This window comes from Onychomys torridus, chromosome 12, assembly GCF_903995425.1.
Source record: "Onychomys torridus chromosome 12, mOncTor1.1, whole genome shotgun sequence".
Taxonomy (NCBI): domain Eukaryota; kingdom Metazoa; phylum Chordata; class Mammalia; order Rodentia; family Cricetidae; genus Onychomys; species Onychomys torridus.
In genome coordinates, this window is record NC_050454.1 from 7,301,820 (window position 1) to 7,322,178 (window position 20,359).

Consider the following 20,359-nt stretch of genomic DNA (forward strand, 5'->3'; position numbering starts at 1 on the left):
GGAGAACAGCTCCCTCTCCTAAGGGCCTAAGAAAGATCAGTTTACAGGCTCCAACCCTGCCTGGGATCCTTCCTCCGTCCTCCATCTTGGCACAGCCACAGGCCTCTGTGACCATAGGTTCCCGTTAGCCCACAGCCAGGGCTCCATCTCCCATGCACCACAATGTTCTCAGCTCTTCCCCTGCCCTGGCTTCTGATTGGGAGCCTGGCTGCTGGATAGTGACCTCCAGGACCCTCGCTCGATTACAGCCTGTTTGTACAAGTCTTTCTGCAGTTTAAGGTGCCTGCAAGAAGGGTGTGAGGAACAGTAAGAGACTGGGCACTGTTGTCCCCAGGGACCGGCATCAGAGGCCAACAGCATCAGAAGCCAATAGCATTCCAGCTGGGCTGGCATCTGCCCATGTGTCTCTTCTCGGGTTGCTAGCGGCCATGAGGGATCTTCTTCAGTATGTTGCCTGTTTCTTGGCTCTTTTCTCCACCGGGTTTTTGATTGTGGCCACCTGGACAGACTGCTGGATGGTAAATGCTGATGACTCGCTAGAGGTAAGAAGCCAGTAACCTCGATTTTGACCTAAAATTCCTGTCAGCCTTACTGCCAAACCCAAACCAGTGTGTTTCATAGGATTAATGCGAGCAAAGAGAGACAAGACAGCAAGGGTAAACTGATCCTTAATGAATCTTGACACAGTTAGCTTATTTAACCCTAATGCTAAGTGGTTATACTGTAAGTACTGTTGTCCCATTTCACAGATGAAGTAATTAAATAATCCATCTGTTTTTCTAAGGGTGCATTTTCACAAGTATAATTATATAATGTCTGCCACAGGATCCTCCATCCCTCCCCTTTTCTATATAGCAAGCCATGCATCGGGACAGTCCCAGTCTTTTTTTTCTAAGATAAATATGTCAACCTTGATAGCAGAATTCAGAGTCCTGTGAGAGCCATTCCAAAGGTAATTATCTCAGGTGTTGAGCCAGTGAACTCTGTGCAAGACTTTCTGAAAGAGAGAAAGTAATCCCAGCTCTTTGGGAAAGAAACTCAAGGTGTCTAAAATCACTTAGCTGATGCAGTATGGGGACAAGTTACTTTAAGCAGGAGAAAACATGGGGAAAAGTCTTCCCAGTGCCTCTCAGCATTCAGGAACAGCTGTGGACTGAAGAACTCCACTCTTAAACATGGTTACATCAAAGCTGCTACTGCTTAGGGTGAGATAACTGGGTGAACTTACCCTTGGGAATTTGATTTTTTTTTTCTCACTGAAAAAAATTGTAGAAAGCAAAGTTCAGAAGTTTTTACTGTGGTATAGTAGGGATATGAGCAAGGCAGAGCTGAACAAAATCAGATCTTCAAAATTCAGATCTTCCTTGGTGGGACTGAGAAAAATGCAGGTCAGACAAATATTATGGAGTGAGGAACTCAGAAGAGGGAGAGGTTAATCCATCTTTTCTTTTCTGTGTATCTTGGGGGAATGGTCTACACCCACCAATGCTCTGGTGTCACGTCTATGAAGGCTAAGGAAGATCCGGGGGGAGCTGACATGTTTTTATTTGAATTCTGTTTATTATACTCTTAAGCTGGAGTTAGAAGTGAAAATCACATTTAAAAAATTTTATTGTGGAATCTTTTTCATTGTGTGTGTGTGTGTGTGTGTGTGTGTTTAAATTTCTTCTGATTTCTATGTGACATTTCAAAACCAGTGAAGTTGTAAATGCCTCCTTAATGCTGTTACAAAATTGAAGTCCTCTGGGTTGTCTGCTTTGCAGTGAATCCAGGGATGCAATTCTTTTGCACAGTAATGAAGAAAAAAATATGCCCTTTGGATAGTGCTCAGGGCAAAGTGTAGATCTAACACTCTGCTACTGTTAGTTTGTCATTATTCAGGCTGCCAGTCATTGGTGATCAATAGGAAAATATGTTGCACTTGCGTATACTTTAAATTAAGTTTATAAAAATGTTTTTAAAATATGTAAAACCCCATTCAAAGCCATTGATTAAATATTTTCTGAAGCAGTTTGAAAGTCTTATTGCTCTGAGCGAGAAAGTTGTTAACCTTCTCCGTTGAGAAATAGAGTCTGAAGAAGAGCCAGGCTTGCTGAAAGGGAGGCAGGACACTGGCGTGGAAGCAGCATCTCCCTTTTACTGTAGCTTGTCAATCAATTTGCCCTCCACATTGCACAAGAAAATCCACCATTTCAAAGGAATGAGATGAGCAGCCCAGATTATTCACTAAGTAAATCCTAACCTTGGAAAAGTTGATATTTCTTACCTTCTTTTCTGTTTCCTCTCAATGAAATGTGTTGTCCATAGAGCCTGCATGTGGAAACTAACCCGTCCACACTAGCCTCCAATTTTCTTTTTATAATCTCCATCTATCAATACTTTTAAAGAGACATCAATCTCTCTTAATAATTTCTTTAATTAGTCGGGACAAAATTTGATATTTGGTGCAAAAGTCTGAAGGTCCTGATCATCATTGGCCCATTTAGGCTATTCTCTGTCTTTTACTTAATCACCACTAGCCCACACTAACATTTTACCTTCCTTAAACAATTGTTGGGAGAGAATGTAAGTGCAATAAAAATATGTAGATAAAAACATTTGAAGCGGCAGAAGAAGTATTCTGGATCATGGCCTTGTTAGTATAAACATGTGGGTTGGAAAATTGATTCTATGGTTCAGTTCAAGTCAGCAACTACATAAATTGTATGTCATGAAGAAGTGCAGTGCCCATGATACTGAAGGAGGCAATGATAAGGCAGGAATGCATCTTGCCTTTCATGAAGGGATGCTGAGTGCAGGTGGAAAAAAAGATAAGCATGAACTATAACAAATGACACAGATCAGTTCATATTTGAGGAGTAAATGAGCAGAATACCATCGGAGCAGACATGACCAAGCTGTCCTTCCCCATTAGGCGTACTGAAATGGGTCTTGCGGAAGAATGCGCTCTCAACGTAAGCCTCCAAACGATGCGATTTCAAAGCATAGAAATGGCAGCAGGGGCTTTGGATGACAGGCCAGTGTGGTACAAATACAGAATGAGGGAGAGCTCTGGGCTAGTAAAAGAATATAACTCAAAGCTAGAGGCAGAAAGAAAGGCACAAGGAAAGATATTCTTTGGTTTTACTATGATGCACTTGCCTTGAAGGGTGAAATTCTTTGTATTCAATAAAAACATTCGGACAAAAGAAACAGCACCCAGGAAGAACAGTGGGCAGGTCCCTAAACAATGGGCTGAGCTGCTGTCCTGCCCTCACTATAACCCTAAGTCTATTGTTCCTGGGAAGAGTTGGGTGCTGAAGAGAACTGGGCTGAAGGTTTTTCAAGCCTTTAGTCACTCAGCTCTTAGCCCACGTTAACTGCCTTCTCTCAGGTGAAACACGGCCTTTGTCTTCAGTTCTCTTTCCTCAAAGGTAAGATGGAGTTAAATTCAGTGGTCCCTTTTGTCACCTTTCTCTTTAGCATCAGAATGCCCCAACTGTCTGCAACCCCTGAGCAATGGTTAGTTATTAAGGGACCAAAGATATGCAGAGCTTCCTTAGGAAAAACAACAATAACATCAACAACAGAACCTCCATTGGGAGTTTAGTATGAATATTCTGTCACTTCACTCTATTCTATATACTCATTTCTCATCCCTACCTTACCACACCCTGGTCTTCAACAACTCCCCTGCATCCTTTGACTTCTTTCTCCCTCCTCCTTCTTTCCCTCACCTCCTTTGTTTTTTATCCTTCCCTCTCATCTCCTTCTCTCCTTTCCTCTTTATGTTAATCCTATCTCCTCTTGCCCCACAAATATTCCTTAGCATCTACAATATGGCTGTCATTGGAGTGGGTCCCTGGTTATGCGGATTGTGCACTCTAAAGCATATGAGGGTGATTCTCAGTGTAGTGAAGGATATGAATTGGTGAACACACAGTTCCAGTTTGGTGTGACAGGTGCTATGCCTGAGGATAAGCAGCCGTGAGTGAATATTATGCTTTTGTTTTGGATACTCAGAGGAGGAGTCTTCTGAGAAGTTACCTCTAAAGTAGGGCTGAAAAAGCAAGTCACTGAACTGAAGGAGAGAGTGTTCTAACTAAATAAATGGAATGTACAGAGCTATAGGTGTGGTAGTGCTGTATGTTTGTGGTGTTGTACATATTTTCTGATGTAGACAGGAAATTATGGGGCTAGGTAATCAAAGGTTTAAAGTGTTATGCAAAATATAGGTCTGATCCCATAGGCAAGAGTGCCTTACTGTAGGCAAATACACACGTCTTTTTGAAATATGAGGCTTTCTGGCTGCTCCTGGTAGATGTTTCAAGGGGGCAAAACAAGCTATAAAGAGACCATTTAGAGAATGTTTGCATAAATCAGGAGGAAAACAAAAGTTGTGTGAACAATAATGGTAGTAAGTGTAGAAAGATGTAGAAAGGTGTGGGAAACTATTTCAGATGGGTAGGGTTGGTGATTGACTGCCTAAGCTAAAGAAGGTTATAGAGAGAAAGAAGCCAAGGTTGAAATCCACCTTAAGAGCTTAGGGTCACTGGCAGGATTATGGAAACACTCACCCAGTGGTCAAATGGAAATATGAGTTTCTATACTGAAGTTATGGAGCATGCTCCCTCCAACATCATAACTTTTTCCCCGGCTTAGCTTAGCATGGTGGTAGAAACAGTTTGTCAGTGGGGAAGTATATAGACTACACCCAATGCCAGAGGTACCTGGGTTAAATTTCATTTGTCTCCCCTATCAGGAGAATGGTAACTCCTCTGACATAGCTTCTTGTGAGGGTTAAATGAGCCTCTGCATTACAAAGTATTTACCACAGCACCAGGTAAACACGGATCAGCCAATAAGCATCAGATATATTATGATTAATTTAGAGTTCATTGTTTTGTTTTGTTCTGGGGGAGGAGATGACATTTTTTGTAATGCTCCCTGAACTGAGAGATTGAAGAATGAAGTTCTGGCCTCATTTCTGCTATTGATCCTCTCAGAGGAATGTTGTTTGTTCTCTGGGCAGTGATTTGCCCAGCTTTATACTTATGACTGATTATTGCTTAACTTGAGGAGCAAGGCAGACAATAGGGTCCCATAGCAGAAGCTATCCGTCTACCAGTGAATGCTTACAATAAAAAGGGTTAGGAGGATTAATCACATTATTATGATGCTAACTGTCTTGCAGGATGTGTAGTTATTTATTATCTTGCAGGAGTAGAAACAACACTTTCTTAAGAAAGTTGCTGGTCTCTCCATTATTAGAAGGAGGAAAAAATGTTTTCGTAGGGTGATTCAATTTCCAGTTAATTTTTTGTTAATTATTTCCTGGGAATTGCTATACTCTGAGCACCGTTATGATTAAACTTTTATTACTTGAAAAGAAGGTTGTTCACATTAGAATTTATTTTACCCTCATAATCAGGTTTTCTCCTGGGATTCCTATTTGCCTTACTGATGCTATAATTCTTCCAGACATAAAGTATGTATTAAAATTATTATATGTAGTATGTGCTCTGATTATTTATATACTGCTTTGCCTCCTGTTTTATTTTAAGTTCTTTTAACAGATGTTTGAAATTGCATGAACTCCTATGCAGCTTATAATTTCCTACTGCACTGAGGTTCACATGAACTTAGGAAGCATTTGTACACATGAACTCAGGAAGAGTGTGCTACAAAATGTAGCATATTGCTGAGAGAATGAATGAAAAATGAAAGATGATTTAACAAAATAATTTATTTACTTTTATTTTATGTGCATTGGTGTTTTGCCTGCATGTATATCTGTGTGAGGGTGTCAGATCTTGGAGTTACAGATGGTTGTAAGCTGCCATGTAGGTGCTGGGAGTTGAACCTGGGTCCTCTGGAAGAGCAGCCAGTGTTCTTAACTGCTGAGCAACCTCTCCAGCCCCCAAAAGATGATCTTTGAAAATTGACATTGAACCCTAAGTAAGAACTATGTCTATAGTGAAGCAACTATATTTTTAAAAGCAAGGTCTTATACCTTGCTACAATTTAAAGAATTAATACATGCATTTGGTCCATCATTTTAGTAAAAACATTTTGTTTTCTAAGAGCTAAAGATCTATTCCTAGAGGCTGTTTAATGAGGCTGATTAAAAAAGTGGATTTGGCCTAAATTATGAGGCTTTTCTGCTTGATTCTTTAAAGAGAGAAAATTTTATATAGAAAGGGAAAAACTCTTTTGTTATTGAAATATAATTTGTGACCTCTTACACTGAGCATGCTTTTTAAGACAACATTCTAATGCATGCAACAAGAGCATTATATCAAAATCTAAGTGTTTTCGTAGGTTCTGGGTGTGTGTGTGTGTGTGTCAAGTCATTCAGTGATGAAGGGTTCTGGCAGCCTGTGCCATAGGACAGAATCCCTAAAGGACAACTGCCTCGACATTCTCAATAGCCAACTCAGAATTAAGGAACTAGTTTATGACACTATAGTTCACTGAGAAGAGTCTTCACTGATATGATTTCTAAGGGTTTTTAGAGAAACACTAAGTCAGTGTAAATCTCCAGTTAGAATGTTTTTCATCTCATGAACTTAACTGTTATAGTTTGTTGATTATGCTTAAAAGCACACATGAAGCCAGGCATGGTGGTCCATCCTTGTAATTCCAGAACTCAAGAGTTTGAGATAGGAGGATGGCTGCAAGTTCCAGGACAGCTTGGGCTAACTAACTGAGTCTCTGTTGCATCAAACGAAAAGAAAAAGATGAATTAAAAACTGAATGTATGTACATAAGAAGCAAGAAGTGCACAGTGTAGTGTTGGCCACTTTGCACTTCAGATCTCAAAGCAGAGTGTATATGCATTTATGTGGGTTGACAATAATCAACAGACTTTTTCTCCAGTTAATATCTATTGAGCATCTGTTATATACCAAGAAGGGGGATAACAAGATCCTTGAAATAAGGAGTCACATCTACGCTGATGTTGCTGTATTCCCAGCATTAGTTGACATGCCAATTAGAACATGACAAGCATTCAGTGATACAGATTAGAATATGACATTGTAGAAAAATTCCTGGGGAATCACAGAGTAGAAAGAGAGAAACTCCAGCTAGAAAGAGCATAGAGGGGTGCCTTATAGAAGAAGGAATGTCTTTGAAGGGGGTGGGGCTTGAATTCCAGGTAGAAATTTGACAAGTTGATAACAAGGAGCTTCATTTTTATTACAGACCAAGTTTGAATTGTTCAATGTACTGAGGAACCAGGCAGCTACTGTCCATGAGTAAAATGGAATTTGCAGGGACATGATAAGAACAACCTTACTTAGATGCAAGCAGCCATCCACTCTTGCTAAATGTTGCCATCCACAAGGTGGCCGGCCAGGAGACAAAGCTAACCAAGTGAGCAAGGGAAGCCAGGTGTCTGGGCTGTCTGTGGCATCTCTCCACTTTGAGTATTAACAAGCAGTCGGGAGATGTGCTGTGGCTTCTGCTTTCCTGATGCTTTGCAAAACTTCATCTCTTTGTGTGGGAAATGATCCACATCTCACTCTCGGGAGCAATGACGTCACTTGAAGCATCAATCCCTTCAGCATTGCTGGCTGTGTTATTTATAAACACATCGATCGTATGTTAAAAGGAGTAAGCTCAAAATTAGAATTTCCTATTTCAAATGACCCTGTGAAATTAAAATGATTAGTTCCAATTTTATAGTTTTTGCCCTTTAAGAAAGGTTAGCTACACTATTTAAGCACTAGTTAGCCTTTAAAGAACCTTATTTTAAGGCTTTCAAGAATTTCCGTTGACTTACCTTGTAAAACAGTTAAATAAGCCATTTTATCACAGCCAGTGAGGCTGGCTGAAAGTGATAGACTATACCAGGAGGGCTTTCCTAAAATGATAACATAAAAATCTTTTAACCTTGTATTTTGTGCACAAAGGCACCTTTAAGGGCGTCTGCAGTAAGTGCTGTATTAACACAAGTTTAGTTAATTACAGCCACTATTCTCACATATCTTAGCTGAGTGTGAATACCAAGCGATTTAACAGTATGCCCCTGAGCATTAATACCTAATGAATTGGATTCCTTGTTTCTTCTAATGACCTCATTGCTTTTCGAAATATGGTCATGGCAGGTAAATGATCAATAGCCTTGAAATTGACACCTGTACTGGATTATAGCTAAATACCCTTATTATTAAGGCTTGTGTGAGTTACATCATGTGTAGCAGGAGTGATCATGTATATTATAGCATGAATGTTTTCTCGGATGATTTAGACAGTAGGGAAATGTGAAAATTCACTGTTTGATCACAGAGCAATGCCTTCATATCCATAGTGTACCATTCAAGTTAGGATAAACTGAATCTGTGAGATGAGAGGCTGAGGATACAGACTACCAAGGCCTGCTTTCCTTCCCAGGCTAGTGAGTCAGTATGTACTCTGACTGTATGAGTTTTCTGAGGCCGCCATCATAAATGACCTTAAAGAAATTATTCTCTCATAGTCCTGAATGCCCAAACTTTAAAACCATGATCTTTGCAAGGCTCCATTTGTTGCCTCTGATGCTCCAGGGAGACTTGCTCTGGATATTTCCAGATTCTAGTGGCTCTGAGTTGTCTGTGACTTGTGACTATAATGTGACTCCCATCACTGCCGTGTTCCTGTGGCCTCCTCTGTGGCCTCCTTCCCCTTCTGCCTGTGCCTTTCATTTGTGGACATATGATAAGGACACCATTATCCATTAGTTCAGGATCCATCTGTACAACCCAGCACGGTGTCTTCTTTTCAGGCCTTTAAGTTGATTGTATCTGCAAACAGGGCCATAGTCATGGACTGGTTGAACCTTTTAGAAGGCTGTCATTCATTCTATTATGTCTAACTTTCTTCACTGTCATCATTTTTAGTGAAACTCTATATAGCCTCTACTTAATTCATGGTGTTTAGAAATTTGCCATCATTTTCATTTGAGCTAATAATTTATCCTCTGTATCAGTGACTTTTAATACTTTTAATCACCCTATTATTATCTCCCATATACAGGTGAGGAAATTGAAATTAAAAAATGGAAGATCTTGCCCAAGGTTACAACATAGCTATTAAAAGGGTCAGTCTGTGTTTCAAGCTTATGCTCATATATGTGTATATGTGCATAACTTTCCTTTAGAAATCATTGTGTCAGGTTGTACAAGATGGATTTTTCTTCTTTAGAGCTTTGACCTCTGTGTCTCTCTAGGTCAGGTTATCATCCATAAAATCAAGAGCATTACCATAGGGACATCCTGCCAAAGTAGTGATTTGAAGAACGAGAGCCTTCGCATGAGAATCAAGTTAGGGCCACTTCACCAGAGGCTGTCTTCCAACACTCAAGTACCAAGTACTGGATACCTTAGCTTGAAATAGGTTTTTTAAAAATGGGTTGTAAGCACACCACAAGCAAAGCTTGGGAACACACACACCTACAGTTCAGTTGGAGTTTTATCTCTGCATTATTATTGACTGTGCTGTTCCAGTATTTTTCCTTCCCCATGCCTCCATTTCCTTATTTGTGAATGGATGATAATATCTTATTAATTCTATTTAAGAAACAAGTGACATGATAATGTATTTCAATAGCAGATTCTTTAAAGTATAGACTCAATATGATTGTTAATCATTACCAATTGTAAGTATTTCACACAAAAAGCAATAATGAGAGTATCCATAGAGTTTTATCAAGCCCCAAGCAGAACATGTGTGAGAGTTTCAGAGTTGCTATGTTACTATGCTCATGTTAATGTGGTTTTCTTTTTTGAAAAATGTTTTTCTGTCTCTCCCTCCTATGGGTACCATTTCAACACCTCTCCCTTTGTGGCTGTTTACCCAGCCTACTATGTTATTTATTCTTTGGGGATGGGGTGTAAAGTGTGACTTTCCACAGTAACGCTACAAGTTTTCTAGGCTAGCTTTAGATTTCCAAGGTAATAGCATATGTTATTGAGTCTGAAGAAACAATCATATTGTCTCTGCTCCATATTCATGACTCTGTCAAGAACACTTGAAACCGCTGTCTGCTGAGATGTTTACCACTGTTTTTAAAAAGTTTATGGTGAATTCCAGTCCACCAATAAAAGATTAGAAAACTCAGGGCATGGGACCATTTAGCTCTAAGTGGACATTGTCATCTACAGGCCAATTCCAAGTAAAAGTAGTTTACAACTGTCAAATTTTATTAGGTTGATTCTCAGTTCTTTCATATTCATGCCATAGCTTCAACATTTGTAATATGTCAGTACAGTAGGCAGGAAGATGATCAGAGATTCTTAGTCATTTATTGCTGCCTTTTTTCCTTTATTGGTTTTCTTTACTAATTTTAAATTTATGAACCTCATATAAAACAGCATCTTTCTTCCTGAAAGTCAATGTCTGTAATGAAGATGAATTAATGTGCATTGCTGATAGACTTGAGACATTACCATCACCATCTATTGTTTTATAGATTTATTTATGAGTAAATGTTAGGACATGGAAGTGAAATGGATTGTCTTTATGTTAAAGCATGACTCAAAGACAGAAGAATATATTTAGTTCTGGTTTTATTCCTTTCAGCCTTGACTTATTTCTCCACATGCCCCCTCCAGACAGGAAGTAAATTCATTTCTTGGCTCAGAAAGCCTTTAATTGTCATTGTTTAAGGGAAACTAATTCTAATGTGCATTACTTTATACACATAGAATTCTAATCATGCCTGTAATCACTGTACTTTGCTAGCAAATATGATAGCTGAGTTCCTATTTGACCAAGAGGAAATGAAGTTGGCTTCATAAATTGTTTCACACAGTGTCTTTTCTCACCTCCAGGTGAGCACAAAATGCCGAGGCCTCTGGTGGGAGTGTGTCACCAATGCTTTTGATGGAATTCGAACCTGTGACGAGTATGACTCCATATATGCAGAACACCCCTGTATGTACACTGTAAACCTTCCTGTTTGCCAGAAAGGGTATGCCAAGGGATACTGAGCTCAAATTTCTATTTGTTTTGTTTACTGCTGTATGGTATTGATGCTTTAATTTGAAATACTGGCAATTAGAAATTGATATCATTTTTGAAATGTTGAAATGTGAATTGAAACATGTTTATCATATTTCATCTTCCCCCCTGATTTTGTAAATCCCTTTATAGTAAAAATATTTGTCTCATCTATGTAACAAGGAACCTGACACAATACCTTATATATAGTGGGCTTATAGTAAATATTTCAGTAATTGGAACTTATCCTTTGGGTGTTGTGATTTTATCATTGGAATTGACAAGGTAGATGAATAGCATTCATAGATGTGTTACAACTATGACTTAGCTCAAGTGGAAAATTTATTGGATTTTCTTTTTGTAATTTGCTAAAATAGAGTGCCAGATGCAGAGAGAGAGAGAGAGAGAGTCAAAGAGAGACAGGATATGAGATCAGGACATGAGAATACCAGTAGATGTGAGGGATAATCACCCTCGGTGTTGGAGTCGATTCTTTCAACTTTCTTTTAGCTCTGAATCCTACCTCGATATTTACAAGGTCATGTTCTTATAAATAAAGCAATCTTTAAATTAACAATCCATTGTTGATGGCCTCAATCCTTCTCCAAGGCATTGACTTATTTACTTAGAACTTTGAACCATGCCAAGAAATACCAGTCCTGCTAATAAAGGCAAGTGCCATTAGTGCCTTTCAAAGCCAATGATGGGTGGTAGTGCCCCATGAAAAGTGGGTCCTGTGCAATGCTCGTTTTCCTTAGACATCTGTCCAGAAAACAAAACAACAAAACACTTACACAGAGCAATCTTCAAAAAAAAAAAAAATCTTCATCTGTATTTTTGAAGTTAGGTGTCTGAAATATTCTTGCCATAATTTATAAAGCCTTTTATTAAATTTTTGTTTAGAAAATGTTTCTTTTAGATTTTTTAAGTAATTTTTTATTCATTTTACATACCAATTGTAGATTCCCCCTCTCCTACTTCCACTCCTCCCAACCTCCCCATCCCCATCCAGCCCACATCCCTGCCTCCAAAAGGGTAAGGCCTCCCAGGGGGAGTCAGTAAAGCCTGAGACATTCAGTTGAAGCAGGACTGAGCCCCTCCCCACTGTATTTAAGATGAGCAAGGCATCCAACCATAGGTAATGGGCTCCAGAAAGCCAACTCATGCACCAGCGATAGATTCTGATCCCACTACCAGGGGACCCTCAAACAGACCATGTTACACAACTGTCTCCTGTATGCAGAGGGCCTAGTCCAGTCCTATCTAGGTTCCACAGCTGTTGGTCTAAAGTTCATGAGTTCCTACAAGCTTGGTTCATTTCACTCTGTAGATTTCCTGACCATGAACTTGACCCCTGCTTGCTCACATGATCCTTCTTCCCTTTCGTTGAATGGATTCCTGGAGCTTGGACTGGTGTTTGACTGTGGATCTCTGCATCTGCTTCCATCAGTCACTGGATAAAGGCTCTATGGTTACCATTAGGATATTCACCAATCTGATTATTGGGGTAGGCCAGTTCAGGCACCCTCTCCACTATTGCTAGTAGTCAAATCTGGGATTGTCTTTGTGGATTCATGGGAATTTCCCTAGCACTAGATTTTTCCTGTACCCTATAACATCAAGCTCTATCAAGATATCTCTTTCATTGCTCTCTCACTCCATCCTTTCCCCAGCTCAACGATCCCGTTCCTTCATGTTTTCATCCCCCATCCCATCCCTTCTATTGCCCCCCTTGTCCCCAGTTTAGTCAAGGAGATCTCATCTGTTTCCCCTTCCCAAGGTGATCCATGTGTCCCTCTTAGGGTCCTCCTTATTTCCTGGCTTCTCTGGAGCTATGGATTGTAGTCTGATTATCCTTTGGTTTACATCTAATATCCACTTATGAGTGAGTACATACTATGTCTGTCTTTCTGATTCTGGGTTACCTCACTCAGGATGAACTTAAAAAAGTTTTAAGAGGGTTGGGGATTTAGCTCAGTGGTAGAGCACTTGCCTAGCAAGCATGAAGCCCTGGGTTCGATCCTCAGCTCAAAAAAAAAGTTTTAAGAATCTCCCATTTCCTCCCTATATTCAGTTAGTTCTGTCTACACACATACACACACACACACACACACACACACACACACACACACACACACACACACACAAATAACCAACATGATTTGATGGCCAAGGGAATGGCCAAGCTTTCAACCTATTCCAAAAAGGAAATGTGTAGATAAAACCAATGAGACAAACATCTTTATTTATTTTTATTAATTATTTATTTATCATGTTATTCACTTATTTATTTACTTACTTATTTGTGTGGGTTGGGGCTGGGGGCATGAACATGCCATGGTGTCATGCAGGTCAGAGAGTTAGTTCATTTCTTCTTTCTGGGTTTCAGGGTTTGAACTCAGGTCTTCAGGCTGGGAAACAAACCCCTTTATCTGATGAGACATCTTGTGCGTCTTGGAAGACAATAACAAATTAAAATTTTTAAATGCTAGTACACACAGTGGTAGAAGAATACCTAGAACTTTTCTTGAGGAAAATGACTGTTGACATTTTAATATGCTACTTTTTATGCTTTGCCTGTGCTATCTCATGTCTGCCCTTTGTTCTTGCTTGTTTTCAAAAGTTAAAGAACTTTCACTTTTATTTAAATATTGCCCTATGTTTAAAGATAGCAATGACAAAGATGTGTTCTAGAAAAATAACATCTCTATATTCTATTGGTTAGGACGCTATCTATGATGAGTAGAGATTTCTCCTTATTTTATCCTAAATTCATAGAATTGAGTTAGATAACTCCTGCAATTTGCCCTGTATAGCTAGGGTGTGTGACTCAAGATGGACATTTGTCCTATGGAGCTTCACTTCACAAAAATAGGTGGAGCAACCCTAAATAGGAAAGGTAACTCTGTTTGGTAGCTAGAACTCAAACCCCTCCAAATGAAATTCTTCCATGGCTAGCATGAACATTTTACTTGCAGGTCTGCCCTCATGGGACCAGGCTGACCATTGGCTCAAATCCTAGAGCTTCACAAAGACCCTCTGTATGGAACAGAATGTGGAAGAGTCTCCAGAGGAAGAGGAAACTGGGGACCATGTAGATATGGATAAAATCAGACTATGTCAGCCTAATGGCATTAACGCCCTTTGGTGGGGCAAAGTTTTCTCAGAAGGGGGCCCACTCATCTCTGCCAGAGATAATCAAGAAGGTGTACTAAAATTAAGGAAAGTAAATCAATCAATCTCATAAAGCTTAATATTCTTCATCTTTCTTTTATTTTTGAGGCAGGGAAGTCAAGGAAACAGGGACTTGAGGCAGCTGGTCCCATCACACTCACAGTTGAGATGCAGAGGAGGGTAGACACTTGAGGTCAGTTCACTCCATCCTTTTTATATAGCCCATGACCCAAACCTGGGAAACAGTGTTGTACACTTTCCAGATGGGCATTTTCCATCCCAGTTAACCTCACTGATGAATCCTTTGCAGACAGGCCTAGAGACAAAGTAATCCCTCAGTCATGTGTCTGGAGGCTTGTCTCCTAGGCAATCCCAGATCCTGTCATGTTGACAGTTAGTAGGGATCATCACAATAAAAATAAACGGACATATATAGAGTCTACTCACCTGTTGATAAGGTAAGAGGAAATTTCGTGCAAGTAGACGAATTGTTAAATGGTCTTATTAAATAAAAAACATGAAGCCAGATATAGCGGTGAAAACCTGAGAGATTGGGGAAAGAGGGAAAGCCACAGCTAATCTCACCTCACCAACTCTGAAGCTTCCAAAGAGAGCGTGACTTGCTGTATATCCACATCTTTATTCCTTTCTGTTCTGTTCTCTCATTGGCTCTCTCTCAGCCCAGCTACATCACTTCCTCCACCTGCCCAGCTCTGTCCCTTCCTGTCTGTACAGACATCCAGACCTCTGTGATTGGTGTTGGGATTAAAGGCGTGTATCACCATGCTTGGCTCTGTTCCCCAGTGTGGCCTTGAACTCACAGAGATCCAGACAGATCCCTGCATCCCAAGTGATAGGATTAAAGGCATGTGCTACCACTGCCTAACTTTTGTGTTTACTTATAATGGCTGGTTTTTTCCTCTTATCTCCAGGCAACCTTTATTTATTAGAGCAAAAATAAAATATTACCACACATGCATTGATTTTTTTTTTCTCCTGCTGGTATATCATACACATCTTAACATTTTGAACAGGGAAGATTGGCTGTGTTTCCACAACATTAGCCGGAATTTTATTTCCTCACTGGAAAAAAATATTTAAATATGGGGAGGTTCCAGATTATTATGCATAAAATATAATTAGTATATAATGAAAGGAATAAATCCATTAATCTTTTCTATGATCCAGGTAACATAACAGTAGTTCATACTCTATTTGGGATATAATTTCCCTTCTTTTTAGTATTTAGGATGAAACACAAGTTCTACTGTGTGCTAGTACAGTGTTCTGTCTCTGAGCCATATCCCCAGCCCTTCTTGTGTAGAAGTCTGTGTAACTGTCACTCAGAGTTTTGATCCCACCATAGCTACTGCTTCATGATAGTTTTGAATTTCATGAGAAATTATAGGCACTCATGTTGAAGCCTATATAAGTATGAGTTCTGAATTCTGTGTGTGGCCTTCTGTTGCTGTGTCTACTCTCATATTCTGTGATGTTCTTGTGGGAGTTACCATGTCTCCTCTTCTCCATGCTTTCTCAGTGAAGTTGGTGGCAACCCGGGCGCTGATGATTACAGCAGACATTCTTGCTGGCTTTGGATTTATCACCCTGCTCCTTGGTCTTGACTGTGTGAAGTTCCTACCAGGCGAGCCGCGCATTAAAGTCCGCCTCTGCTTTGTAGCTGGGACCACATTGCTTATTGCAGGTACTGGCTTGGTTTGTTATAGTCAGAGACTGTGAGTCCCTGATCATTCTTGGGTTGTGCTACCAGAATTTATCATTTCTCTTTATTTAAGGCACTCTATCCATAACCTGCCTCCTCACAGTGTACAGCTCTAATATATACCCATGAATTTATTTAACAGACTTAATGCTATGTAAGTTTGTTTTAGAAAAAATTTTAAGGCTTCACTAGATACTCTGTTTTCCATAAAATGATAAAACAAAAATTCAAGTCACTTAATAAAATCCTTGTAGGTATTACAATAAATGTGGTCAAATTAAATGGCCCGAGTTAACTAAGGATTGAAAGCATTGTCTCAAATTAGTTTGCCACACACACAGAATTTTAAAGCACACGTTCTGCTTTGAAGTTTGCAAAAAGGTCTTTCTAAATTAGTTGGTAAGTGTAACAGTATGGTAGAAAGTGATGGAAACATACCCTTTTCTAATGGTTATGTGTTTGAATTGCTTGGATGAACAATTAGAATCATAAACCCAAATAATACCAAAAATAGATAGTAGCAACTCTCCAGGCAGGAAGACACATTTTCAGAGGGCAAACGTTTTTTCAAAACACCCTTTTCAATTCATTGCTTTGCCTCCCACTTGTCACCTTTCTCTTGTAGATCTGGCCTTTGATATGCAGTTCTTACTTAGAATAGTGGAACCCTGTGCTCTGCTATCATTTCAATCAAGTCAGTTGCTAAGGGGGCTAATCTGTGGGTTTTAGTCGGAATGTAAAAGGGATGTGATTTCTTGCCCTAGTTTGACATGGTGTGGAATATGGTACAGCGATTATTAGAAAAGAAAGACAGTTTTGTTTTACATGGGATGTATTTATCTCCCCCTCTGCCCCTAGCACATTGAATTGAACGGCATTAGATACAGTTTACATGTGGGTATTGGCTGCATATCTGGGATAGCCCACTTTACCTGTGGATGTTGACCGTATCTGGGATAGCCCAGTTTATATGTGAGTGTTGACTCTATATCTGGAACAGCATGATTCGTAGTTAGGGTTATTATTGTTATGCTGAAACACCATGACCACAAGTAAGATGGGGAGAAAAAGGCTTATCTGGTTCAAACTTCCATATCATAGTCCATCAAGGAAGGAAGTCAGGACAGAAGCTCAAGTAGTGCTGGAACCTGGAGGTAAGAACTGATGCAGAAGCTGTGGAGGGGTGCTGCTTACTGGATTTCTCATCATGGTTTGCACAGCCTGCTTTCTTATAGAACCCAGGACCAGCAGTCCAGATATAGCACCACCCACCATAGGGTGACTCCTCCCCTATCAATCACTAATTAGGAAAACGTTCCACTATCACATCTTATGAAGGCATTTTCATACTTGAGGTTCCCTCCTTTTTAGCTTATGTAAAATTGATAAAACAAACAAACAAACAAACAAACAAACCAACCATGTAGCACAGCAAGGTTATCCATGGGTCTTGGCTGTGTATCTGTGACATCACAGTTTATATGAGAGTTTTAATTGTGTATCTGGGGCAGCATGATTATGTATGGGTGTTGGTTGTGTATCATTTGGAATAGCATTGTTACATGTGAGTGTTGATTGCATATCTTGGACAACATAATTACATGTGGGTGTTGACTGTGTGTCTGAGACCACACAGTTTACATGAAGGTGTTGACCATGTACCTAAAAGAGCTTCAGACAAGAGTCTTGGAAACAGAATTTTTTTTTAACCAAATGTACTTTCAATTGAAAATTAACATAGAAGGCCTGGAGTATGATGGTGTATACCTTTAATCCCAGCTCTCAGAAGCAGGTGGATTTCTGTGAGTTTGAGGCCAGCCTAATCTACATGGTGAGTTCCAGGATAGTGAGGGCTGTGTAGAGAAATCCTGTCTCAAAAAGCAAAAATTTTAAAAAGAAGAAAATTAACATAGAATGAAAACATGTTCTATATTATTTGTGTTTCCTGTTTTCAAATTTTGTTTTAAATATTTTCATTTATGAAATGCTCATAAGCCACATAAAGCATTTTGTTAAGGGACAAGACATACATATGATGGGAGCCTCATGAGAGCATAATGGAACTAATAATTCATTTTGCCTAGGAATGCAGTAACTGTCATATCATCCCAGCATAAGGCATTTCTCAAATATTTGTGGCAATGTTGGCACAGAAAAACATACACAACTATAGCACACGCTACTTGATGATAATGCACAGTATGTTAACTGCTGATATAATTAGTATATTTTTATAATTATTTTATAGTGTACTCCTTCCACTTAAAAATGTTTTCTATAAAGAATCATACCCTGCTACAACAGACTTCTGTCACTCATGGTTATTGCATTTCTTCACTGCATTATTTTCTCCTGATATTGACCTCAATTTAAAATTGATTTCTTCACTGTGGCCTTGGAAGCAATGAGCTGTGATATTTTTGTATATGTGTGTGTGCACATAGGCATGACATGTAGCTCATGTGTATAGCATGCCACCACACAAATTTCTCTGTTAAGTGATACATGGCTGAACAAAAATAACTTGAGAAAATGGGAAACTTTTAAAAAGAATCATAACAATCATTTTAGAGTTACACAAACAGATGAGAATTGTGTTATTTCATTTCACTGTAATTGTACCACATTTCCTTTATCCATTCTTCAGTTGCGTGGGGGGGGGCATCTAGGTTGTTTCTAGGTTTTGGCTGTTATGAATAATGCTGCTATGAACACAGTTGAGCAAGTGTTCTTGTGGTATGATTGAGAATCCCTTGAGTCTAGAGGTAAATTGATTCCCAATTTTCTGAGAAGTTACCATACTGCTTTCCAAAGTAGCACTCCCACCAGCAGTGGAGAAGTGTTCCCCTTACTCCACATCCTCTCCAACATAAGATGCCCTGAGTGTTTTTTATCTTAGCCCATTTGTTTTGTGAAGAGAGACACTGAACAGCAACAGTAGAAGCTGTTCAAACTCAAATTGTTCATGAATCACAGTAGCAATATCACTGCTTCAGAAAATACCATGTATTTTGAATAATAAGCAGGTCCTTGTGACTTAAATCTGAAGAATGCTCTGCAATATTCTTGAACCCTACCCCTGCCCACATCTCTTTCAGGTGCTCCTGGAATCATTGGTTCTGTGTGGTATGCTGTGGATGTTTATGTCGAGCGTTCTTCTCTGATTATACACAATATATTTCTTGGGATCCAATATAAATTTGGCTGGTCCTGCTGGCTTGGAATGGCTGGGTCTTTGGGTTGCTTTTTGGCTGGAGGCCTCCTCACTTGCTGTTTGTACCTCTTTAAAGGTAAGGACAAAGCAGAATAAGAGCTTCTCTTTTATGGTTATCTTTCCCAATCCAAAAGAAACACATCTCATCAGACCAAATGGCTCTGATACCCTTCACAGTTTCAGTTGTTCAAAGACAACTGAATTGCAGTATTCAAGGTCTATTTCCCAGTAGTAGATATTAGTAGCCAAGAAAACCCAGAGTTGCAACTCTGTCTAGTATCCAAACATGCACCAGTAGTTCATGTAAAATGATCATTGTTATGCATCTAGCCTCACTAAATCAATTAAATTTTATGTTTAGGGTTAAATGGAGAGCGTGCTTGAGGGCCAACCAACTTTTTTTTTTTTTTTTTTTTTTTTTTTTTTTTTTTGGTAAGCAACTTAATATATGATATTAGTTTTCTAAAAAATCTACCTGAAATACTTTTATCTTGTCATCATAAAACAAAGGATGTTATTCAGCCACGTTTTTGATGTAAAAATAACTTCAGTTTGAAATACTCAGAACTTCATCTGAGATTTAGGATTCCTAGATGATTTCAACTGAGACTCGTGTGTGTGTGTGTGTGTGTGTGTGTGTGTGTGTGTGTGTGTATGTGTGTGTGTAAAAGAGAGAGAATATATATGGATGTGTGTGAATGTGTCTTTGTGTGTTTGAATGTGTGTGTATATATTTGTATGTGTGTGCATGCATGAGTGTATATGTGTCTGTGTGTGTAGTGTGTACACAAGAGTGTGTTTGTCTGTGCATGTGTGTCCTGGTCTGTTTTGGAGAATAGCATATAAAATTACTCTAGTTTTTTTGTTTGTTTGTTTTTGAAAATTAACTGGGTCATATTTATTTTCATTTTTTTGCATTTATCTCTTTGAAACAGATGTTGGACCTGAGAGGAACTATCCTTATACCATGAGGAAGCGGTATTCCACTGCAGGTGCTTCCATGGCTAAATCCTATATGGCCCCTCGGACAGAGACAGCGAAAATGTATGCTGTAGACACCAGGGTGTAAAATCGGCCAAATGTCAATCTATGCTTTATGTTGTTTAATTAATCAATCAATGTGTTCAAGTTAATAAAAATAACTCATCAATTTTGGAGCATTTTGTTAACATTTCAAATTCAACTCAATTCCTGGGTCAATCAAAATATTTGATTCTGTTGTCACATCTTCTATGAATCTCTCTACGGTTCCCTAACAGGCACACTATATTTTGAGTTAAGGCTGA

General features: G+C 39.2%; 1 protein-coding gene across 1 annotated transcript; it reads left to right on the top strand.

Moving 5' to 3' along the window:
• The first annotated feature begins 391 nt into the window (after positions 1-391).
• On the top strand, positions 392-20,142 carry Cldn16 (claudin 16). Its single transcript, XM_036203222.1, has 5 exons — positions 392-542; positions 10,794-10,896; positions 15,677-15,841; positions 18,958-19,149; positions 20,009-20,142. The coding sequence occupies exons 1-5, from the start codon at positions 429-431 to the stop codon at positions 20,140-20,142; spliced, it is 708 nt and encodes a 235-aa protein (XP_036059115.1). The 5' UTR covers positions 392-428.
• Positions 20,143-20,359: the final 217 nt, after the last annotated feature.

Coding starts and splice junctions, on each gene's coding strand:
- Cldn16 (XM_036203222.1), top strand. CDS start 429: ATGAGGGATCTTCTTCAGTATGTTGCCTGTTTCTTGGCTCTTTTCTCC. Junction 10,897..15,676: donor CATATATGCAGAACACCCCT/GTATGTACACTG, acceptor ATGCTTTCTCAG/TGAAGTTGGTGGCAACCCGG. Junction 19,150..20,008: donor CTGTTTGTACCTCTTTAAAG/GTAAGGACAAAG, acceptor TCTTTGAAACAG/ATGTTGGACCTGAGAGGAAC.